Below are 18,056 nucleotides of genomic sequence, written 5' to 3' on the forward strand. Positions count from 1 at the left end.
ACTATAGACCTAGAGCATTCAGAGGATGGAGGGTTTTGGTATCTTGACAATAAGGGGGTTTCTGTGCGGTTTCTAGTACAGAAGTTCTCGCCATCCAATCGCCGAAAAATGCAATTCTTGCAGAAATCTCAAAAGTTTTTGAAACCAAATCACAGCATGGCTTTTTTCTATGGTGTTCCTCAAGGTCTTGGTGTCTTAATGTTGTATTTTGGAGGGATTATTGATCATTTTGATCAATTCTCAATGGATAAAAAATAGTTCAATTTAGCACCAAATCTATATAACAAATGGTATCAACCGCAAAATTGCTACAACAACTTATGAGACATAATAGAGCATGGAGATGACCATCATATACTTCTATCATAATGTTTATCTCAAATTAATCTTCAGGTGTCCAACTTTCAGATGATGTAGACCACTTCTATGTGACATCTACTGTTGATCTGCTATCTCCCCTTAAAGTCCCATGTAACCCCTTAAAAAAAAGAGGATAGATGTGGATAGATGGATAGATTAGATAGATAGATAGATAGATTAATAGATAGATAGATAGATAGATAGATGAATAGATAGATAGATAAATAGATAGATTAATAGATAGATAGATAGATGAATAGATAGATGAATAGATAGATAGATAAATTAATAGATAGATAGATAGATACATAGATGAATAGATAGATTAATAGATAGATAGATAGATAGATAGATGAATAGATAGATGAATAGATAGATAGATACATAGATAGATGAATAGATAGATTAATAGATAGATAGATAAATTAATAGATAGATAGATAGATAGATAGATGAATAGATAGATGAATAGATAGATAGATAGATAGATAGATAGATAGATAGATAGATAGATGAATAGATAGATAGATAGATAGATAGATTAATAGATAGATAGATAGATAGATAGACAGATAAAATGGATGAAAATGTTTGTCCATTAGCTTAAAGTCACTCCACAAAGCTGTTATTGTTTGGGTGTGTGCAGAAAACACATGTATTTCCACATGTTTTCTCAACACGTTTGACTTCAGACTGATCCTAAAAGGACCTGCAACCCCCCTCATCATCCCTCATCATCTGTGTGAGCGTCGCCTCTCCTCCTCCAGCTGAGCTGCGTCTCTCTGCCTCCATCAGGACGCAGAGCTCCGCCTCGGATGCTGCCGTCGCTGTTTATTATCTGATTACCGCGATACGAAACGAAGAGCTGCGTCTCCTTAAAGCGACACGGCCGCTTTAATTAATGAGAGTACCGGAGAGAGAGAAGAGGAGGAGAGAGACGAAGAGGATGCAGATGAAGAGACGGAGCAGCATCCTTGCATCATTTCACCGCCTTGAGGGTGTTACGATACCGGCTGTAATCTGACCCTGTATGCCTGAGGAAAAACCTCCAAGACACCCCCTCCTCCCTTCTCCATCCTCTCCATCCTGCGATGCATGGACTGTCAATGCGTCACCCTCGCTCTTCCTGCGTCGTTTCTTCCGCAGACGCGTCGCAGCCTCATATTTAGGTTGTGAATTCAGATGCAAAAACGCGGCCTTGCAGCTCTCCACTCCTCCTGCTCCACACATGGACTCTGTAGCCTTCATGGCTTCTGTTAAATCCGCGGTTTGTGCGTCCTTGTTCGCCTGTCAGGCCTTTTGCATTTCTTCCGCCCATGCGTCGCCGCTGCCGCTGCCGCTCCACCGCATCAGCGTCTTCGCGTCTACGCCCTCGCCCTGCCGCTGATGCGGTGCGCCTGGACGCTCGCAGTCTCCTCCTCGTCCTCCTGGCCGGTCGGTGCTCCTCTGGTGGTCCGGTGGAGAGGCAGGATGGTGCGGATCGCCAGCGCGCTGGGGCTCGTCATGTTCAGCGTGGCTCTGCTCATCCTGTCGCTCATCAGCTACGTGTCCATCAAAAAGGACTTTCTGCTCAGCACCCCCAGATATGGACCCAATGGAGGACCCAGGATGTCCATGTTCCACGCAGGGTTTCGGTGAGTCCAGGCCTGCTGGCTGAGCTGAGCTGAGCTGAGCTGGAGGCGTAAATGCTGAGCAATTGCATTTTTATTTTTAGTCATTTCAGGTGCTGATGAGGTAGAAAAAAACAGCTGATTGTGACCTGTAGTGTTGATACAGTATGTGCCTCCTAATGTGCCATTTGAGTGTCTTAAATCCTCATTAATGACTTTGTTGTTGTTTTTTTAATATATTTTTCTCATGTCTCAGTTTGTGCTGGTAGGGTGGAGCAATTTCATCAGAAAAATACATAAACTTAGCCTGCTGAAAAGGTGTAGCACTGCTCAGACACAGATGAAGGCCTCTCTGCTGTCTGAGGCCTGACAGCTCACAGCTTTCATGCAGTAGGCGGTTTGTCGTTCTCTTATGTTTAATGGTTACTCACTGGAAGAATAGGCTCTTAGTGTCTCAGACCATACTGTATTCAAATGTTCCTTCTCCTCATTTATACACTAAAGGACCTGATTAAATGCACTTTAGGTCTGGGGGCTGTTTCTGTGGTTTGAGCACCACAGTTCCTGTAATGCTATCAGCATACTGTGATATTTGAGACAAAAGCTTCCAGCTTTGTTCGACCTTATTGTCCAGAAAGAACACTGATTAAAGGGGCTCAATGTAAGAATCAGAAATCGCTTGTTAACTCAACAGTGACACCTGTGGCCGTTCAGTCAACGACATTCAGCGTCTACGTAGACGCGAGCGAGCATCGGTCAAAACAGTGATGGTACATGTCCACAGGCTCCGTCCTTTCCACGCTTCCCATTCGTTCCGGTTTGAAAGCTGGCAGCAGCAGCCCACGAGGGTAAGTGTTCGTCCAATCAGGTGCTGAGTGCCTTGTTTCTAGTGGCAGCCCATCAAGCCTCCAATGCAGGGAAGCGAGGGGATCCCTTAACGATAAAAAATGCCCCTGTGGACACGTACCATGAGGCGACTCACACGAGACTAAACGTGATTGACAGGCATCATGTTGATTTACGTTAGCAACATTAGCTAGCTAAAAGCACAATATCACTCTATATTTCACATGCTTGGCAGTGATGTTAGTTTACCAAACGAAGGTCCCTCCATGAATGGAAGGCCCGGCCGATGTTGACCCTAGTTTTCCCCCCCGACGTCGGTCACATTCCTGTTTTGCAAGACGGGCTTCACTAGATATAACTTAGTTTTTTGTGCTTCCTTGGAGTTTGTGTTGGAGTCTGAGTTGTGGTGGCGGCTGGTCGTTTGTTGGCGTTAGTGGTCTCCATTTCTAACCGAACGTTAGCTATGGTTGCAGACTGGAGCTGAAAATAAGGCACTCGCAAGCGCGCATATCGTCACATCCGCTGTATTTTCCTGGAAAAACAGGCACGGGTTCTTCACATTAAAAGCAGTCAACAGGCTGATAGAGGAAACTCATTTTTAGGTTACAACCTGTTCACACATTGGCAATAAAAAACAATTAAAACACATTAATACATGTAAAAAAAACTTTGCCACAACTATTACTACTAGAATCCTTACTCCTACTACTACAGTACAACTATTGCTATTGTTACTGCTACAACTGTTGGCATCACAACTACTACTAGCAGCTATACACATAGTATAGCTGTATAGCACAGTATTTAGCAACTGTCTGAATTCAGATCGACTTACAATCTTTATTAAAAAGTCATCAGATCAGGTGAAGGTTGGTGAGAATCTAAAAATTTAACAAGGAAGAGAGAAGAATTATGTGCTCAACTAATAAACCCCCAAATCATCATCAGCTTCCTCTACAGGACTTTATTTTAAATAGAAGACAAATAGAAGCTTTCCTTATTTTAGAATGAAGCACAGTTACTACTGCTTCCTCTGCAAAGCATTTTTATTAAAAGACTTAAGAAGTCTCAGCAGAATCAGGTTTATATTATCTGACAGACAGCAATATTAACACATTTTCTCATGAATATACAGCAGTGGTGGATGACACTGATTGGCTGATTTGTTGTTTAAATGAGGAGACAGCTTTGCTCTGTTAAACTAGTCTTAATGTAGTGCATGTCAGTGTGTTTTCTCTGTCAGTGTGAGAGTGTATCAGCCTGAAGGAAAACAGGGCATCTGTCACTTAATCCTACAGCTGTGAACTAGATCAGCATGTTCACTCACAGCTCCTCGGTTTCTCCTTAAGTCCATTAACTGGCAATGTTACAATTACTTTTGAAGTATTTGGTTTGAAACGATTTTAGGAAGGAACTTATTCAATACTGAAAAACAAAACTTTTTTACAGTTGCTCAAGTTGATGTTTTTATAGAGCCTATGGGTTTAAGGCTATAGCCTTAAGTTAGGGATGCTAATTTTTATTTATTTTTTTAACCGATAACCGACCATCGTTAACCAATTATTAACCGTTAACCGACAAAATTAGTGCCTCGCATGCAGCGGTGCGCCAGCTGCAGTGTATGTGCAAAAGACTACCGAGTCCCCAGTTCACCCGTCCAGGAGTGTTAGCAGGCACGGTGCCTCGTGTAGTGTCAAGGACACATGCAGCCACTTTCCCAGTAAGTCTCCACCGCATAATTTAGTTTAATTTGACAGGTTGTCAGCTGTGTGTCTGCCCGGTGTTACGTTAGCGAGTGTCCGACAGACCGTGTGTGTGTGGCGGCGGCGGAGGTGAGAGTGGCGTTATAGCTGTGAACGTAGCTGTAGCAGTGTGTGTACAGTTTATTTGTCGGTGAATAAATGCGACAACCAGGCTACAACTCCTCAGCTTTTAATGAATTATTAATATTTAGTTTAACCGATAGCATCCACCTTAAGTGGAATCAGAACTGTACCTTCTGTACCTACCCCCCATCGGACATTTTGAAAGTTCTTCCTACCCTTCACAATACGCCACGGCAACATTAATTCAGCACCAGCCGTCACTGGACAGCGACAAATAGTAAACTGAGTGCCCTCTAATCAGTCAACAGTTTTACCGTCAACTTTTCGGAAAGACTGATGAAAGAAACCTTGGATGAGGAAATACATTATGGAACAGATGCTAATGGGGCAGGCAAGCTAAGCGAGGGGGCAGCTATCTATCAGTAGGTGGTTGTTAATGAGGGTGACCACCTCCAGAACACATTTAGATGGTCAGATCCTCAGTGTGTGTGTGTCTGAGGTGTTTACATCTGGGTTTACTGAATGCATCTGATTCCAGTCCAGACGAGATGTCTGTTGACACCAGGAGGGCTATCAGATACTTTTCCAGATTTCAGTCGGGCCACTGCAGTACTAGCTCCATGGAAAATCATTCCGTAAATCTTTGCAGTCCGACATGTTCGGTCAGGTCCGGAGGGCGATGCTAAAACAGCATCGTTCCGATGAAGGTTCTGGAGGCCAGCGAGCCGCCCTTGGATCTGATTTACAGCGTGAAAGCCGCATTCATTTTCCCGCCGCCTGTAATCATTTTCTTCCCCGCTCGCCGTCACCGCGGGGCCAAGGTTACGCTCAGAGTGAGTTAGATGTGAAGGAGGGGCAGCATTTTGGAGAGAAAACATTCTAGTGGACAAATCTGTAGAAGTTCCCTGCTGTGTTGTTGTAGAGTGAGAGTTTATGATCAGGAACATGGTGACATTTTTGGTTTTGTTCTGAATGCGGTGCAGCCAGTCGATAAGAGAAGATGTTAGTCCATCTGATGGCCCATCAGGCCTACATCTCTACTGGACTCCAATGGAGGATTTCCATGAAATTTACTGAACACATTGAAGATGGACTCTCCCTGGGCACGGTGGCTCTGCAAGCTGTCGCAGTGCGTGGTTGTGCAGGACTAGAAGTTCATGAAGAACCACCCAAAAGTCATAGTTGTAGCTCTATTTAGGTCTTCACTGTACCTTTCATTGTGCAAATCACTCTCTGTTGAGTATACAGAAACACTAGCAGCTCTGTGAGACTGTAATTGGGCACAGTGGTGTATTGAGATAAATGTTAACGCCAGCATGCTAACATGCTCACAATGCAACCCGTTCTCACTGCCAACTCGTCAAATACCGCCGTTTGGTCAGTGCTCCTCGGCATCGGAAATCACTTGCAAAAAGTGCCATACAACTCAAGTGATCACCATCACAGCTGGATTATATCCCAATTATAAGTGTTTTATCGTTACAATTATATAACATCGTGTAAGTATTTGAAATGCACTTTACCTCTGCATGCCAGGTCTTTTATAGAGTCTACTTGGTATTCCTTTCTGTCAGTTAAATGTCATTTTAAAGTCACTGGTGATGATGAAGATAAGAGTGAGTTCATTTTTTTGTTTTTGTTTTACATTCCTCCTGCAGCGAGAGGCCGCCTCGCAAACCCGACCTGAGGTGAATCAAAGTGCTGACGTTTTAATTCAAAACATAAGGATGTACTCTGTCTTGCCTTTTTCCTTTATTTTAATATCTATGTTTTTCAACGGGAGCTTGATCTTTACCTGTTTTTTCCTCTCTCTTTCTCTATCTCTCTATCTCTACATCTATCTATCTATCTATGGTCTATGGACTTTGAGCATCGGACTGTTTGTCTCACTAATGAGACACAAAACAGCTACGAGTCTATGACCCTGAATGAATCACTGAGGCCTTTTGGATGGTGTGGTGTTGGATTTGAAACAGCATGAAATAGTGAAAAAGCATTTGAACAAAATATATTTCTCGGATCTAATTTAGTGGAGTTTAGCCAGTATTTTTCACAACAGAATAGTGTGTCACACAATCTCATTATTCTATCAGAAACTTGCAGTAATATAGAAGTTTTTACTTATCTTTGACACAAGTTAATTATTGTAGTCAAAGTTATATTCCTTGATACAACATGAATCATCTACATATTTGGGGATTAGTAACAAAATAGTACCTAGCCCCCAAACATGTTTTTTTAATCTTAATCTTAGTTATTATCTTCTGCACGCAAGAAAATGTGTGCATATAAAGGCTATACGTACGTATATATTTTGAAAATCCAGACTCTTGAAAAGTCCGACATCAATACAAAAATCTAGTTGAGATTTCCCAACTGCAATGTGCTCATCTTTAGTATTTCCAAATTTGAATCAGTAGCTATATCATGCTGATCCTGATTCAGCCCTGCACCTCTCTGGTTGAGCCTCGCTGGCTGAGCCTCGCTGGCTGAGCCTCGCTGGCTGAGCCTCGCTGGCTTCAAAGATGGCGGATGCTGCAACAACAAAATAAAGCTGCTGGAGGTCTGACTGCCATCAGATCCAGGTCAAACAGTATTTACGCATACCTTTAAGGCTTGTCTAAGACTGGCCAGGTGTCACAGAGGAGGGGTTTGCCATGCAGGACAGTGTAAGTTACAGAGTGTTGGATTCCTCAGTGATCCAACCTCTGACGCTGTCTGAACTGTCCTGATGCAGTAAATTCCACCGACCTCGTTCTTCATGCGAGATGAACCAAACTTACTTGCAAATACTATTTGACCAGTTGTGTCTGCCATAGCAGAGTCTTGACCTGAAACCTTGACATTTTGATGTTTAGTCAAAGGCAGAAGTTTAGTTTTAAAGAGGCAAGTTCTACTGACTTTCTAACATTGTGGAAAAACCTCTTTGTCCGTCTTTCCCAGAGTCAGATGAGAAGATCAGTTTCATCTCTGTGCGGCCAGAACAAGGAAAGGTCCAAGGTTTAGCTTAGCTTACCACAAAGACTTGAGGCGGATGAAAACTGCCTTTCTGGGTGCAGTCAGTGCTGTTTCAACTACTCCAAATCAGAAGGTTTTGGAGTAGTTGAAAGTTGCATTTTTTATCTTTGGATGGAGTTAGGCTAGCAGTTTTAATTTGCTTCCATTGTTTGTGCTAAGCTAGGCTAAACATATTCTGGATCTTTCTCTGTACCAGATGCACAGAGAATGAAACCGATGTCCATTTTCTCATTCGACTCTGGGTAAGACATAGTGTCACGTTTACAGGAAATGGGACTGAATGCTGTTTTGCCCTAAGAGGGAAGTCATTCTACCAGGAGACAGCACCACGGACAAGAAATATGCATTAAAAATGTCAAGGTTTCCATGCAAAAATAGACATATAGAAACGCTTATGAAGTAAACTGTTAACCTCCTGGTTAAGTTTTAATATACTAATTTGTAGCATTGGAAGAGTCGAAGCTTCTTGCACTGCAGAAAAAAAGTGTTCATCTTATCAAGTACGTTAAATGTAATTTAAATGTCTTGAAATGTGGTAAACAAGGGATCATTTCAAGATGTGGGCAGTTGTTTTAAAACCATCTTGAAAGTGAAGGAAGTACATGAAACCAAAATTTGGTGGAAGGGTACATATTTCACACATACCGAGTATCAAATTAATTATGAATAACTTGCTAAGATGGACAGAATTTCTGCAACAGAATGGCCTTATTGCTCCCGCAGTACACTGGGTTGCTTTTATTCTAGATCCGAGTAAGGAAAGAGGCTGAAAGTCTGCATTTACACTGAGCTGATAGTGTAAATGAAAATGTCTGAATCTGTTTTTCCCTGCAGCTGGTTTCCTAAAGGAACACAACCTTATATGTTTGCTGAATGGCTCAAACACTTGCACATTTCGATCGACTTGTTTTGGAGGCATTTTAGCTTTGTGAAGAGGTGTGATACTGATGGAGGAAAAAGACAAAATATCAGTAAACATTCATTTTCTGCAGAACCCAGCTGAAGCTTTACTGTATTTTTGTAGTCTTGTACTTCATTTCTACAACAGTATCAAGAAACATGAGCAGTCAGGTGACCCATAGCAACGGTCTGCTATAAAGAAATAACAGACCGTAGAACCAATTAGGATGTTTTGCATTAGCCTACAAACATTGTTTACAAGAGCTAAAATGCTCCTCAAAACATATCGAAGTGCAAGTGGATGAGAACGACCTAATTTTAACGCAGGAAGACTGGGTTAACCTCCCTGTCTCTATTCTCCTCTTCCTCCTCCTCTTCGTCTGTGTAGCTCCCAGCTGGCGTTGAAGTATCTGGATCCAGCTTTCACTCCTCTGACCAACTCTCTCAGCGAAGACATACAGAACTCCTCTAAATGGACCTACAACAGCTCTGCTTTTATACGGCTGAAGTACGTCACACACACACACAATCACACACACACACACACACACACACACACACACTAGAAATGGGACGATACACCTATCTCCCGATTCGATACTATCACGATGCTTGGGTGCTGATTCGATAAGTATTGTGATTTTTAAGTATTGCGATTCTACAAGTTTCTTCTTCTTTGTAAATTTTTTTAACACTAGACCACAGGAAAAATAAAATAAATAATAAATAAAATTTTATAAAGAAATAAAATGTTCTACTACTTTAAGTTTAGTTGACAAGAAAAATTTAACTTGTCAACTAAACTTAAAATAGCAGAACATTTTATTTCATTTTTGTATATATTTTTAGCTTGTAATATATATATATGTATTTATATTTATATATATATAAATATATTTATATATATACATATATGTATTTATATATATATATATAAATATAAATATAAATATATATATATAAATATATATAAAGTATATATATATACTTTATTTAATTTATTACAATTCTGCAAATATATTTTACAGTATAAAAACACAATAAATTATACAACAAACAAAATATAAGGAAAGGAAAAGATGAATATAACAAAATAAAAACAAACAAAGAATTGGAATAAATCTGAAATGTCTAAACAATCAGGTCGGCAAATGTCATGGTAATTCGGTGATAATTATCAAGTAACCTATTTGACATTTCTTTGGAATTGCTGCCAAATTACCCCAATATTTACCTACAGAAATTACTTTATTATAAACATTATTTAATAATTATATGCTAAAATAGCATATAATCGTTAAAATAGGGCCCTTAGGCTTGAGAAGCGGCTGTGCGCTGCTCTTCATCAGAGATGGAAAACTAATAGAAGACATTGTATTTAGTCTGACTAGTGGATAATTACAGTAAGGACGCAGTAATGAACAAAACATATTTTTTTTGTCTTTCAGAAATGAGATCTCACAATACATCGACATCCCCCACAACTTCTCACTGATAAGAGACTCAGTCCGAACCGGACAGCTGATGCACTATGACTACTCAAGCCACAAGTACGTTTTCTCCATCGGCGAGAATTTCCGCTCGCTCCTCCCTAATGTCTCGCCGATCCTCAACAAGCACTACAATGTCTGTGCCGTGATCGGCAACAGCGGCATCCTCACCGGCTCTCGCTGCGGCCCCCAGATCGAGAAGTTTGACTTTGTCTTCCGCTGCAATTTCGCGCCGACCGAGATCTTTAAGAAGGACGTCGGGCGGCGGACCAACATGACGACCTTCAATCCCAGCATCCTGGAGAAATACTACAACAACTTACTGACTGTGCAGGACAGGAACAACTTCTTCCTGAGCCTGAAGAAGCTTGACGGCGCCATCCTGTGGATCCCGGCGTTTTTCTTCCACACGTCAGCTACAGTGACGAGGACGCTGGTCGACTTCTTCGTGGAACATCGAGGTCAGCTGAAGGTCCAGCTGGCCTGGCCCGGAAACATCATGCAGTATATCAACAGGTAAGACGCTCAGAAACACTGCACTACATTAACAGCAAAGACCTCATCTCCATCTGGTATTTACCTGTGATCCGTACCTGGATAATGACTTCTTAAATCGGCAGTAGGCAAAATATTTTTGGCATAATTGGGCAAAACTTCCATAACAACCTTTTAGCATGTCGTAATTCAAGTGTTCTGAGAGAAAACTAGACGTCTGCACCTCCTCATGGCTCGGTTTTCAGGCTTTAAAAATCTTGCTCTGGCTGGTGGGCAGTTCTTGGTATTTCCTCAACAGATCTCAAACTTTCTCATTTTACAACTAAACAGTACACTACAAGATGTTTCTTAGAACATTTTACATGAGAAATAGGCATTACAGTAACAGAATATTGATTCATATTTGATCAGCGCTGCCTAGTTTGACCGTTTGGTTGGAGTTCGTGAGTGATTGACAGCAGCTCAGAGGCGGCAAGGCTCCAGCTCGGCTCTGATTGGTTGTTTTCCTTCGGTCTGTGAAATCTTGCAGATGCCGTTAGGAGCACCGGAGGACACAGAGGCACAGGATTTGTTTTTCAGATTACCTGTTTCATGCACTACTGTCAGGATGTAGTGCCCATATCTGCTCTAATCTTGCCTACTGCTGATTTAATTAATGCTTCAATGAACCTCCATGGTACAGAAACATATCATTTTATACACAATTCATTATTGGGTTTTGGCCTCTCAAGGTGGATAGTTGACTCCTGCGCCTCTCAGTGATTTTCTACTTGTCGAAGTGGACTGGTAAAAATGGTCAACGCTGTCATTTGTTTCTGGGTAAAATTCTGTCAGTACCCGTTAGTTTGTCCAACTGTATTTCTCTTTCTATTTCTTATGTCCACCTGTGTTTCAAATGCTCCCATGTGTCCTGTTAGTAGTTAGTGTGGTTGTATTGTATTGAGCTGTGCTATATGGCAAAGAGGAGATTTAGGCTCCAAAGCCGGATTATAAGGAAACAGCTATTTAGTGAAAGGTATGGCACAGAGCTGTAACTGTGTGCGTGGAGAGGGATTTAAGTCTGGTGCTTAGTGTTGTAGCAGCAGAATAGGCTGCTCGTACAGTAGCCTAATCTTCACCAATCCCATTAAACCTACCTGCTCTGGAAGAATTACCACGTTTAAGCAGCTCAGTCGGCTTTCAGCACCTCGAGGACTCTTGGAGATGGTTTTGTTGAGGCCGGGTTTGGAGAGTTCCCCCCTCTGTGATGCTGCAGAGCAGGACTGACTGATGAAAGCATCAGCAGTGGTCAGATTAGTTTTTTTTTTCATTTAATCATCTGAATTCATTGCTTTCAATCACGGCTTATTGCCATATTTTTGGTGAATGGCTAGCAGATATAAGTGGATATAACTGTTATCTTTACTGAAATTCAGGTTTGTGCCTATACACCAAATAATTACTTGGATATTAATCTAATTCATATATTTATTTAATTTTTTGTGGCAAAAAAAGAGTCCAAACAACATGGTATTACGTGTATTGTAATGGCTCACATGGTAAATTGTATATTTCTACAGAGAAATGTCATTCCCACCACTCTGAACATACAAAGACTTCTTACTACCATATGATAATGTATACGTATAAAACAGAAAAAAATAGAGATAAGAGGTCTGTCTCTAATATAAGCATGTTTAAAACAAAGAGCTGGATCTCTCTGCAGTTGAGGAAAAGGCCTTTAAGTATATTGCCTTTTTTTTTTTTTTTACATAAAATCCCCAAATTACAGCTACTAAAAAAACCAAAAAAAACATTCAAATGAATGGGACAACTGGCGTTTTCGCCTTATTTGTAATTGTTCTCCTCACTTGTGCTCAACAGCTACTGGAAAACCAAGCAGCTGTCGCCGAAGCGCCTGAGCACCGGCATCCTGATGTACACGCTGGCGTCCTCCATGTGCGACCAGATCCACCTGTACGGCTTCTGGCCCTTCGGCTGGGACCCCAACACGGGAAAGGAGCTGCCGTACCACTACTACGACAAGAAGGGCACCAAGTTCACCACCAAATGGCAGGAGTCCCATCAGCTGCCCGCCGAGTTCAAACTCCTCTACAAGATGCATACGGAGGGGCTGCTGAAGCTCTCCCTGTCCCACTGTGCTTAGGGCTAAAACTGCAGCAGGTGCAGCGCTCCTTCAAAAACTCCTCTCCAACGCTTCCACGAGCCGCAGAGGCAGACGAGGGAAGATTTCATGTGGTTTTTGCCAAAAGCAAAATCTTGGATCTGAGGCTGAGTTGGTGCAAATTAACAGTTTTTAGCCCAAAAGCCCAGTTAGACAAACCGTTTGTACAAACCGCAACAGCTCAAGAGACAAGGAGTCTATTCATTTTCTACAACTGAAGAATCTAAAGACGAAGAGGACTACAGTTTTTGGAAAAGGTGGCTGCAGCTGGACTTTTAGGCGTCGTTGCTCTTCAGCAGAATATCACAACCTTGAATTGCTTCATGGTGTTTTTATCACTCGTCACTCTTAGAACTGCGGCTGCAAAAATAAAAATATATCAGGGTTAGATAATCGGTGATATATGTTAGAATATAGCCTCATAATCCCAGTCAAATAAATCACCACTTTAGCCAGGTGGCTTCATTCACACACAGTTATTGTTTTTACATTTGCTGCTGCTGGAGAGCTTTAGTGAGGAAATCTAGAGAGTTTGAAAGGATTTGAACCTGAAGCACTGGGAGGCAGGTGCATTAGCTTTACTATGTAACTGGAAAAGATACCAGTGGACACAAACCCTAAAGACTATCTCCTAAGACTCAGGCAGCACAATTGAATCCTAACTTTATTTAAAAACTGTTTGAGGTTGATTAGAAAATCTTAGTCTGTATTAGTTTTAAAATGGTTGCATTGTAAATCCTTAAATTGCCCTATATGATTACGTAATCAGCAACGAAGGCCAAGGATGAAGAGTGCAGATAATGAATCTACAAGTAGGCAGCAACAGGAACACCCCATCCATCACCTGACCTCCTCACGCTTACGCTATGTTCACACCACGAGCGACAAAGCAACAAAACTGGCCAGCTACATTTTCGCCGAGTCGCCGTTGAAGTGTTGCTCAAGCGTTCATTGACGTAGTTCTGTCTTTAACTAGCACTGGGAGCTGGCTAATGGCAAGAATGTGTTTCTTCTGTTTTTTAGATGGAACGGAACAAGATTGAGAGAGAAGTGGGCCCACATGGGGAAGTTTGTCTTCAGGGCTTTCTGCCAGAAAGAGTTTATTTTAACCAAAACCATGATCTTCTCCTAAACCTAACCAAGTAGGTTTGTTGCCTAAACCTATTCCAATTTCTGGCAGAGAAGCAAACTTCTCCCATGTGTGAAGGGGAACCGTAAAACGCTTCACCGCGTCATTGAAGCTGATAAAAGCTTGAGGCCCGCTCAACTTTGATTTGTAACGCGTCACGCCCGGCACACAGCGACAGGTGTCGGGCATCAGTTTGTAGCTTCATATCACCGGCTTCCATTGAAAATGACCTGTTGCTTTGTCGCTCGTAGTGGCATTACTTTCCACCTTGCTACATAAAGGGCACGCTACTTCCTGAATTGGTGCTAAAACGTTAGCACTGGACGTAAACTATGCTTTGCAAATTCGTTCAATATGCACAAAATTCTTCGGCATACTGGACTGGAATTGAAATTTAAGATGATTGTAATCAGACATAGTTACCTTTAAACAAAAAAAGAGGACGTACACCAGATGTTTGCCCCATACTGAAGCACACTTTTTCCATCTTTGAAGCAAGACAATAACCATATCTGTGAGAAAGTGCGAGTGTTAGATGTTTCGTTTGTTAAGAAACTGGTTGAGCAACAGATAACAGCAAGAAAAGATCGTGAACTTCAGTCCTAGTTCTCACTTTGTTGGCCCATTCATTAATATGACCGTGTGAGACAAGAGGAATCTTAGATCATGAATACAAAAAGGCGACATATTCTCACGGCCATGAATTCCAATCTGTACATATTAACTACAAATGTTTTGTATCATATCATATAGCAGCCCTTCTGTTCACAGAAGTATAGTAAGTTCAAAGTGTTATTTTGGGATTGGATTAAATTCTGGCTAAAGTGAGGTTAAGGTTTTGGTCTTTCATCCCGGTTGGGTCCACAATTGTGGCAACCCGGTCTCACTCCCAGCTCGTCAAATACTGACGATTGGGCGGCGCCCCTCGGCATCAGAAACTGACGCACGGAGGCGCCCTGTAGAGACAGTAGGCTATGTGGCGAACTGAGCTTTCAACTAACTCCAATGTAAACACACCCGCAGCGTTATTCGACGGTCGGAGCAAATGATGTAGTATTAATAGCGTGAGAGTCCGCCGGAGGGTTGGTGGATGGGTCAAACAAACGCAACACTTTCAACCAGGAGACCGGTTTTCGTGTCCCGTGTGAAACTAAAAGTAATGGCGGTCTTTAGTTACATAACTCATTGGTATCGTTAGTCCCGTGTGTCGCTAGTCAGTGAAGTTAACGTCAACCACGACCGTTTCCCAACCCTAACTAAGTGGTTGTGTTGCCTAAACCTAAACCCTATAGGACACTATGCATATAACGAGCGTATATTGACACGCCGTCCATGGTCCGTCCAAAAATAATGCAAGAGGGGTACCCTGTGCGTCGGTCTCTGATGCCGAGGGGCACCGACCAAACGGCGGTATTTGACGAGTTGGGAGTGAGAATGTGTTGATTTGGGCACTGTTGTGTATTTTGTGGTATGAATGTTTTTCACATCCATCAAGAATGTGATTTGTAGAAGTATTAATGATTTGAAATGCTCAGTGATGTTTGGTCATCTGTGGTTTTTACGTGCGAACTGATGAATGTTTCTGTTCCTACATACGCAACTTCCATCATCTCCTGTAACATCCACACATTGTAAACTGGAATTTCCATCTGAACGTTCTCCTCAAAGAAACATACATGTACAGTTTAAACTTTACAGAGGCAAGTGGTCTTCAATAAGGCGATTATATCCATCATTATTATGATAAGGGGGTCAGAGGTCAGGTGCATCATCCCTGAAGCAGGTGGAGGTTCATTTTGTTGTTTAACAGGAGCAGGAGGGCTCACACCAGTTACAGATCAGTCTGTCAAACCACCACGCAAAAAGAAAAGGGAATTTCTTTCTCAAGTGATAAATTCACTCATAGACACATGGTTTTCAGGTGTGTCAAATGTGAATTATCATATTTGACATATGCTTTCTTGTCATGTATTTCTATAATTGCTGCAGTGCGTTAATGAGACAACAGAAACGAGAGAAACTGGGATTATTTTTGTAATCTGCAGCTGAATTTTGTTGTTTTTTTTGTTTGTTGCTTTCTTAACCTCCTACAGTTTCATTCCAAAATGAAACACCTATGACTTGAAACATGACATTTTCAGGACTTCGACAGAAAGATTGTTGGCATGAAGGTTAAACTCACTATTTAATAATACTAGTAATAATGTTATATTTTGACTTGAGCACATTACAAACTCCTTAAAGTTAACAGGATGTAAAATCATTTTATTTTTGTCTTCTTTTGTCACCTTTTATTTTTGTAATATGAAATATCAGTCGGTATCAGGTAACATTTTTCCAGAATGTATTTTTTGCATTTTGAATGATATTAATGAGGCTGGCTCCATCCATATCGACATGTCTGTAGAGATCACTCTATGAAGGGTAATATATACGAAAAACACATTTAGATATCATAGGCAATATGCTGTAGATTAACAAATATGTTTTATTCATCCAATACTTGAAAGAAAAATATATCTACTCTGTATTTATTTAATCATTTAGTCATTAAAATGAATGAAATGATCAATTTGACAAAGTGAATCCTGTCTTCTTTTGAGTGAATGTTAACTGAAGACTGCTGTCTGTTGCTTATAAAAATACTTTATGTGCCGATTAAAGGTGCTTAGTTAGAAATTCAGAGCATTTGTATTACCTCCACAAAGCTCTCAACATGGCGACGGCTGAGACAGTGGCTCGCAGCTAACGGTGCTAACAGTGGAAACAACAGCCTCCCCGGCTATGCCAACAAAGCACAGAGAAGTGCCGATTACAACACAAACAGAGGGAGAGAGACTTCGTGCTCTGCTCAGGTAGACATTACTCCACTATAGAAAGGCAAAGTCCCGCCCATTCCGGTGGACCACCATGGACCTTACTTCGGAAATAAAATTAACCTAGTCAACGACGAGAGAGAAATATATTTTTGATCCCGTTTGAATTGCGCAATGAATCACTCAAATGATGTTTGTCAATTTAAAAAATTATTTTGCAAGTTAAGAAATTCGCAGTTTGTTGCGAAACTGAAATACTACACACCCAAAAGTTGCATAAGTGACGTCTCTCTCTCTGAAGCTACGACGCCTGTCGAGTTTCGTACAGGGATGTACTGACGCGATCAACGGGTGTGGCTCGTTCTTTCTCTTCCCGGATGATAAAAAGACCAGGAGTCGCTGGATAAAACAGGTGAGATAACGTATAAATTGTGCGTGGAATATAGCTAAGTTAGCTAGCTAGCTAGTGTTGGTGCCGTATGTTGTGCGAGACGAGAGATGTAGTTCACTGAGCGGTTTCACACAAAACTAAATGATACTACTACGAAACTGCGACTTTCTCGACTTGCAAAATTATGTTTTAAATTGACAAACATAATACGTGTGATTCGTGCCGCAATTCAAACAGGATAAAAAAAATATTTGCCTCTCGCCACTGACTACATATTTTTTCCGAAATATGGTCCCATGGGGTCCAACGGAAGGGGCGTGACTTCACCTCTCTATATCTTTACAGATGTTTGATGCAATATTCATGTTCTGGATATCATATAAAGCACCTTTAAAGTTTGAGGTTTATTCTTTTTTTTCAATATTTTAATCTACATTCTTGAAAAGGCTCATCCTTCGGGGACTGCCCATTGTTCCGACGGCCCATCAAAAACGTCACATTAGACCAAAAGCCCATCGACAGCCCGTTATCCCGAAAACAAACATTGTTCAGTAAGCCCATTGCTCAGAAAAAGTGTGTGTGTGTGTGTGTGTGTGTGTGCGCCTGTGCCACATTATCAACAGTAAACAATGTTTTTTTCCATGTTGCACAAGGGTCGGACCCCATTCTGTGACCTTTAACCTTTGTGGGGGAAGGAGACAGAGGTCAGTGTGGCATAACATGTTGGAAACAGAATCATTTCATCTCAGCCCGTCAACTGATCTCCAAATTACTCATATCTTCATCTCACCTGATCAGTTTATTGATGTCATCTCAATTCCTCTGTCTCACCTGAACTCAGTTTATTTCAGTTTGTCTAATCTGTTCTATATTCAGCTTCTTCTATAAACCTCCAACAATAATAATTTTTGTTTTCTATTTCAACCATCTGTGTTAATAACCCTGTTCTTGATTTAAAGTCTCATGTATTATTAAGCTTTTATTGTGTTTATATGTATTGTATGGACATTT

The 18,056-nt window shown here is 41.3% G+C and overlaps 1 protein-coding gene across 2 annotated transcripts; it reads left to right on the forward strand.

Moving 5' to 3' along the window:
- The first annotated feature begins 893 nt into the window (after window positions 1-893).
- On the forward strand, window positions 894-16,432 carry st8sia3 (ST8 alpha-N-acetyl-neuraminide alpha-2,8-sialyltransferase 3). 2 transcript variants are annotated; one of them, XM_037752575.1, is made up of 5 exons: window positions 894-1,994; window positions 6,301-6,330; window positions 8,949-9,068; window positions 10,009-10,566; window positions 12,409-16,432. In XM_037752575.1, exons 1-5 carry the CDS (start codon window positions 1,747-1,749, stop codon window positions 12,689-12,691), a joined length of 1,239 nt encoding a protein of 412 aa, XP_037608503.1. In that variant the 5' UTR covers window positions 894-1,746; the 3' UTR covers window positions 12,692-16,432. The 2 variants fall into 2 exon arrangements, with proteins under 2 accessions (XP_037608503.1, XP_037608504.1); XM_037752576.1 differs by lacking the exon at window positions 6,301-6,330 and having other exon boundaries at window positions 899-1,994; window positions 12,409-16,431.
- Window positions 16,433-18,056: the final 1,624 nt, after the last annotated feature.

Source organism: Sebastes umbrosus, chromosome 19 (assembly GCF_015220745.1).
Source record: "Sebastes umbrosus isolate fSebUmb1 chromosome 19, fSebUmb1.pri, whole genome shotgun sequence".
NCBI classification, from domain to species: domain Eukaryota; kingdom Metazoa; phylum Chordata; class Actinopteri; order Perciformes; family Sebastidae; genus Sebastes; species Sebastes umbrosus.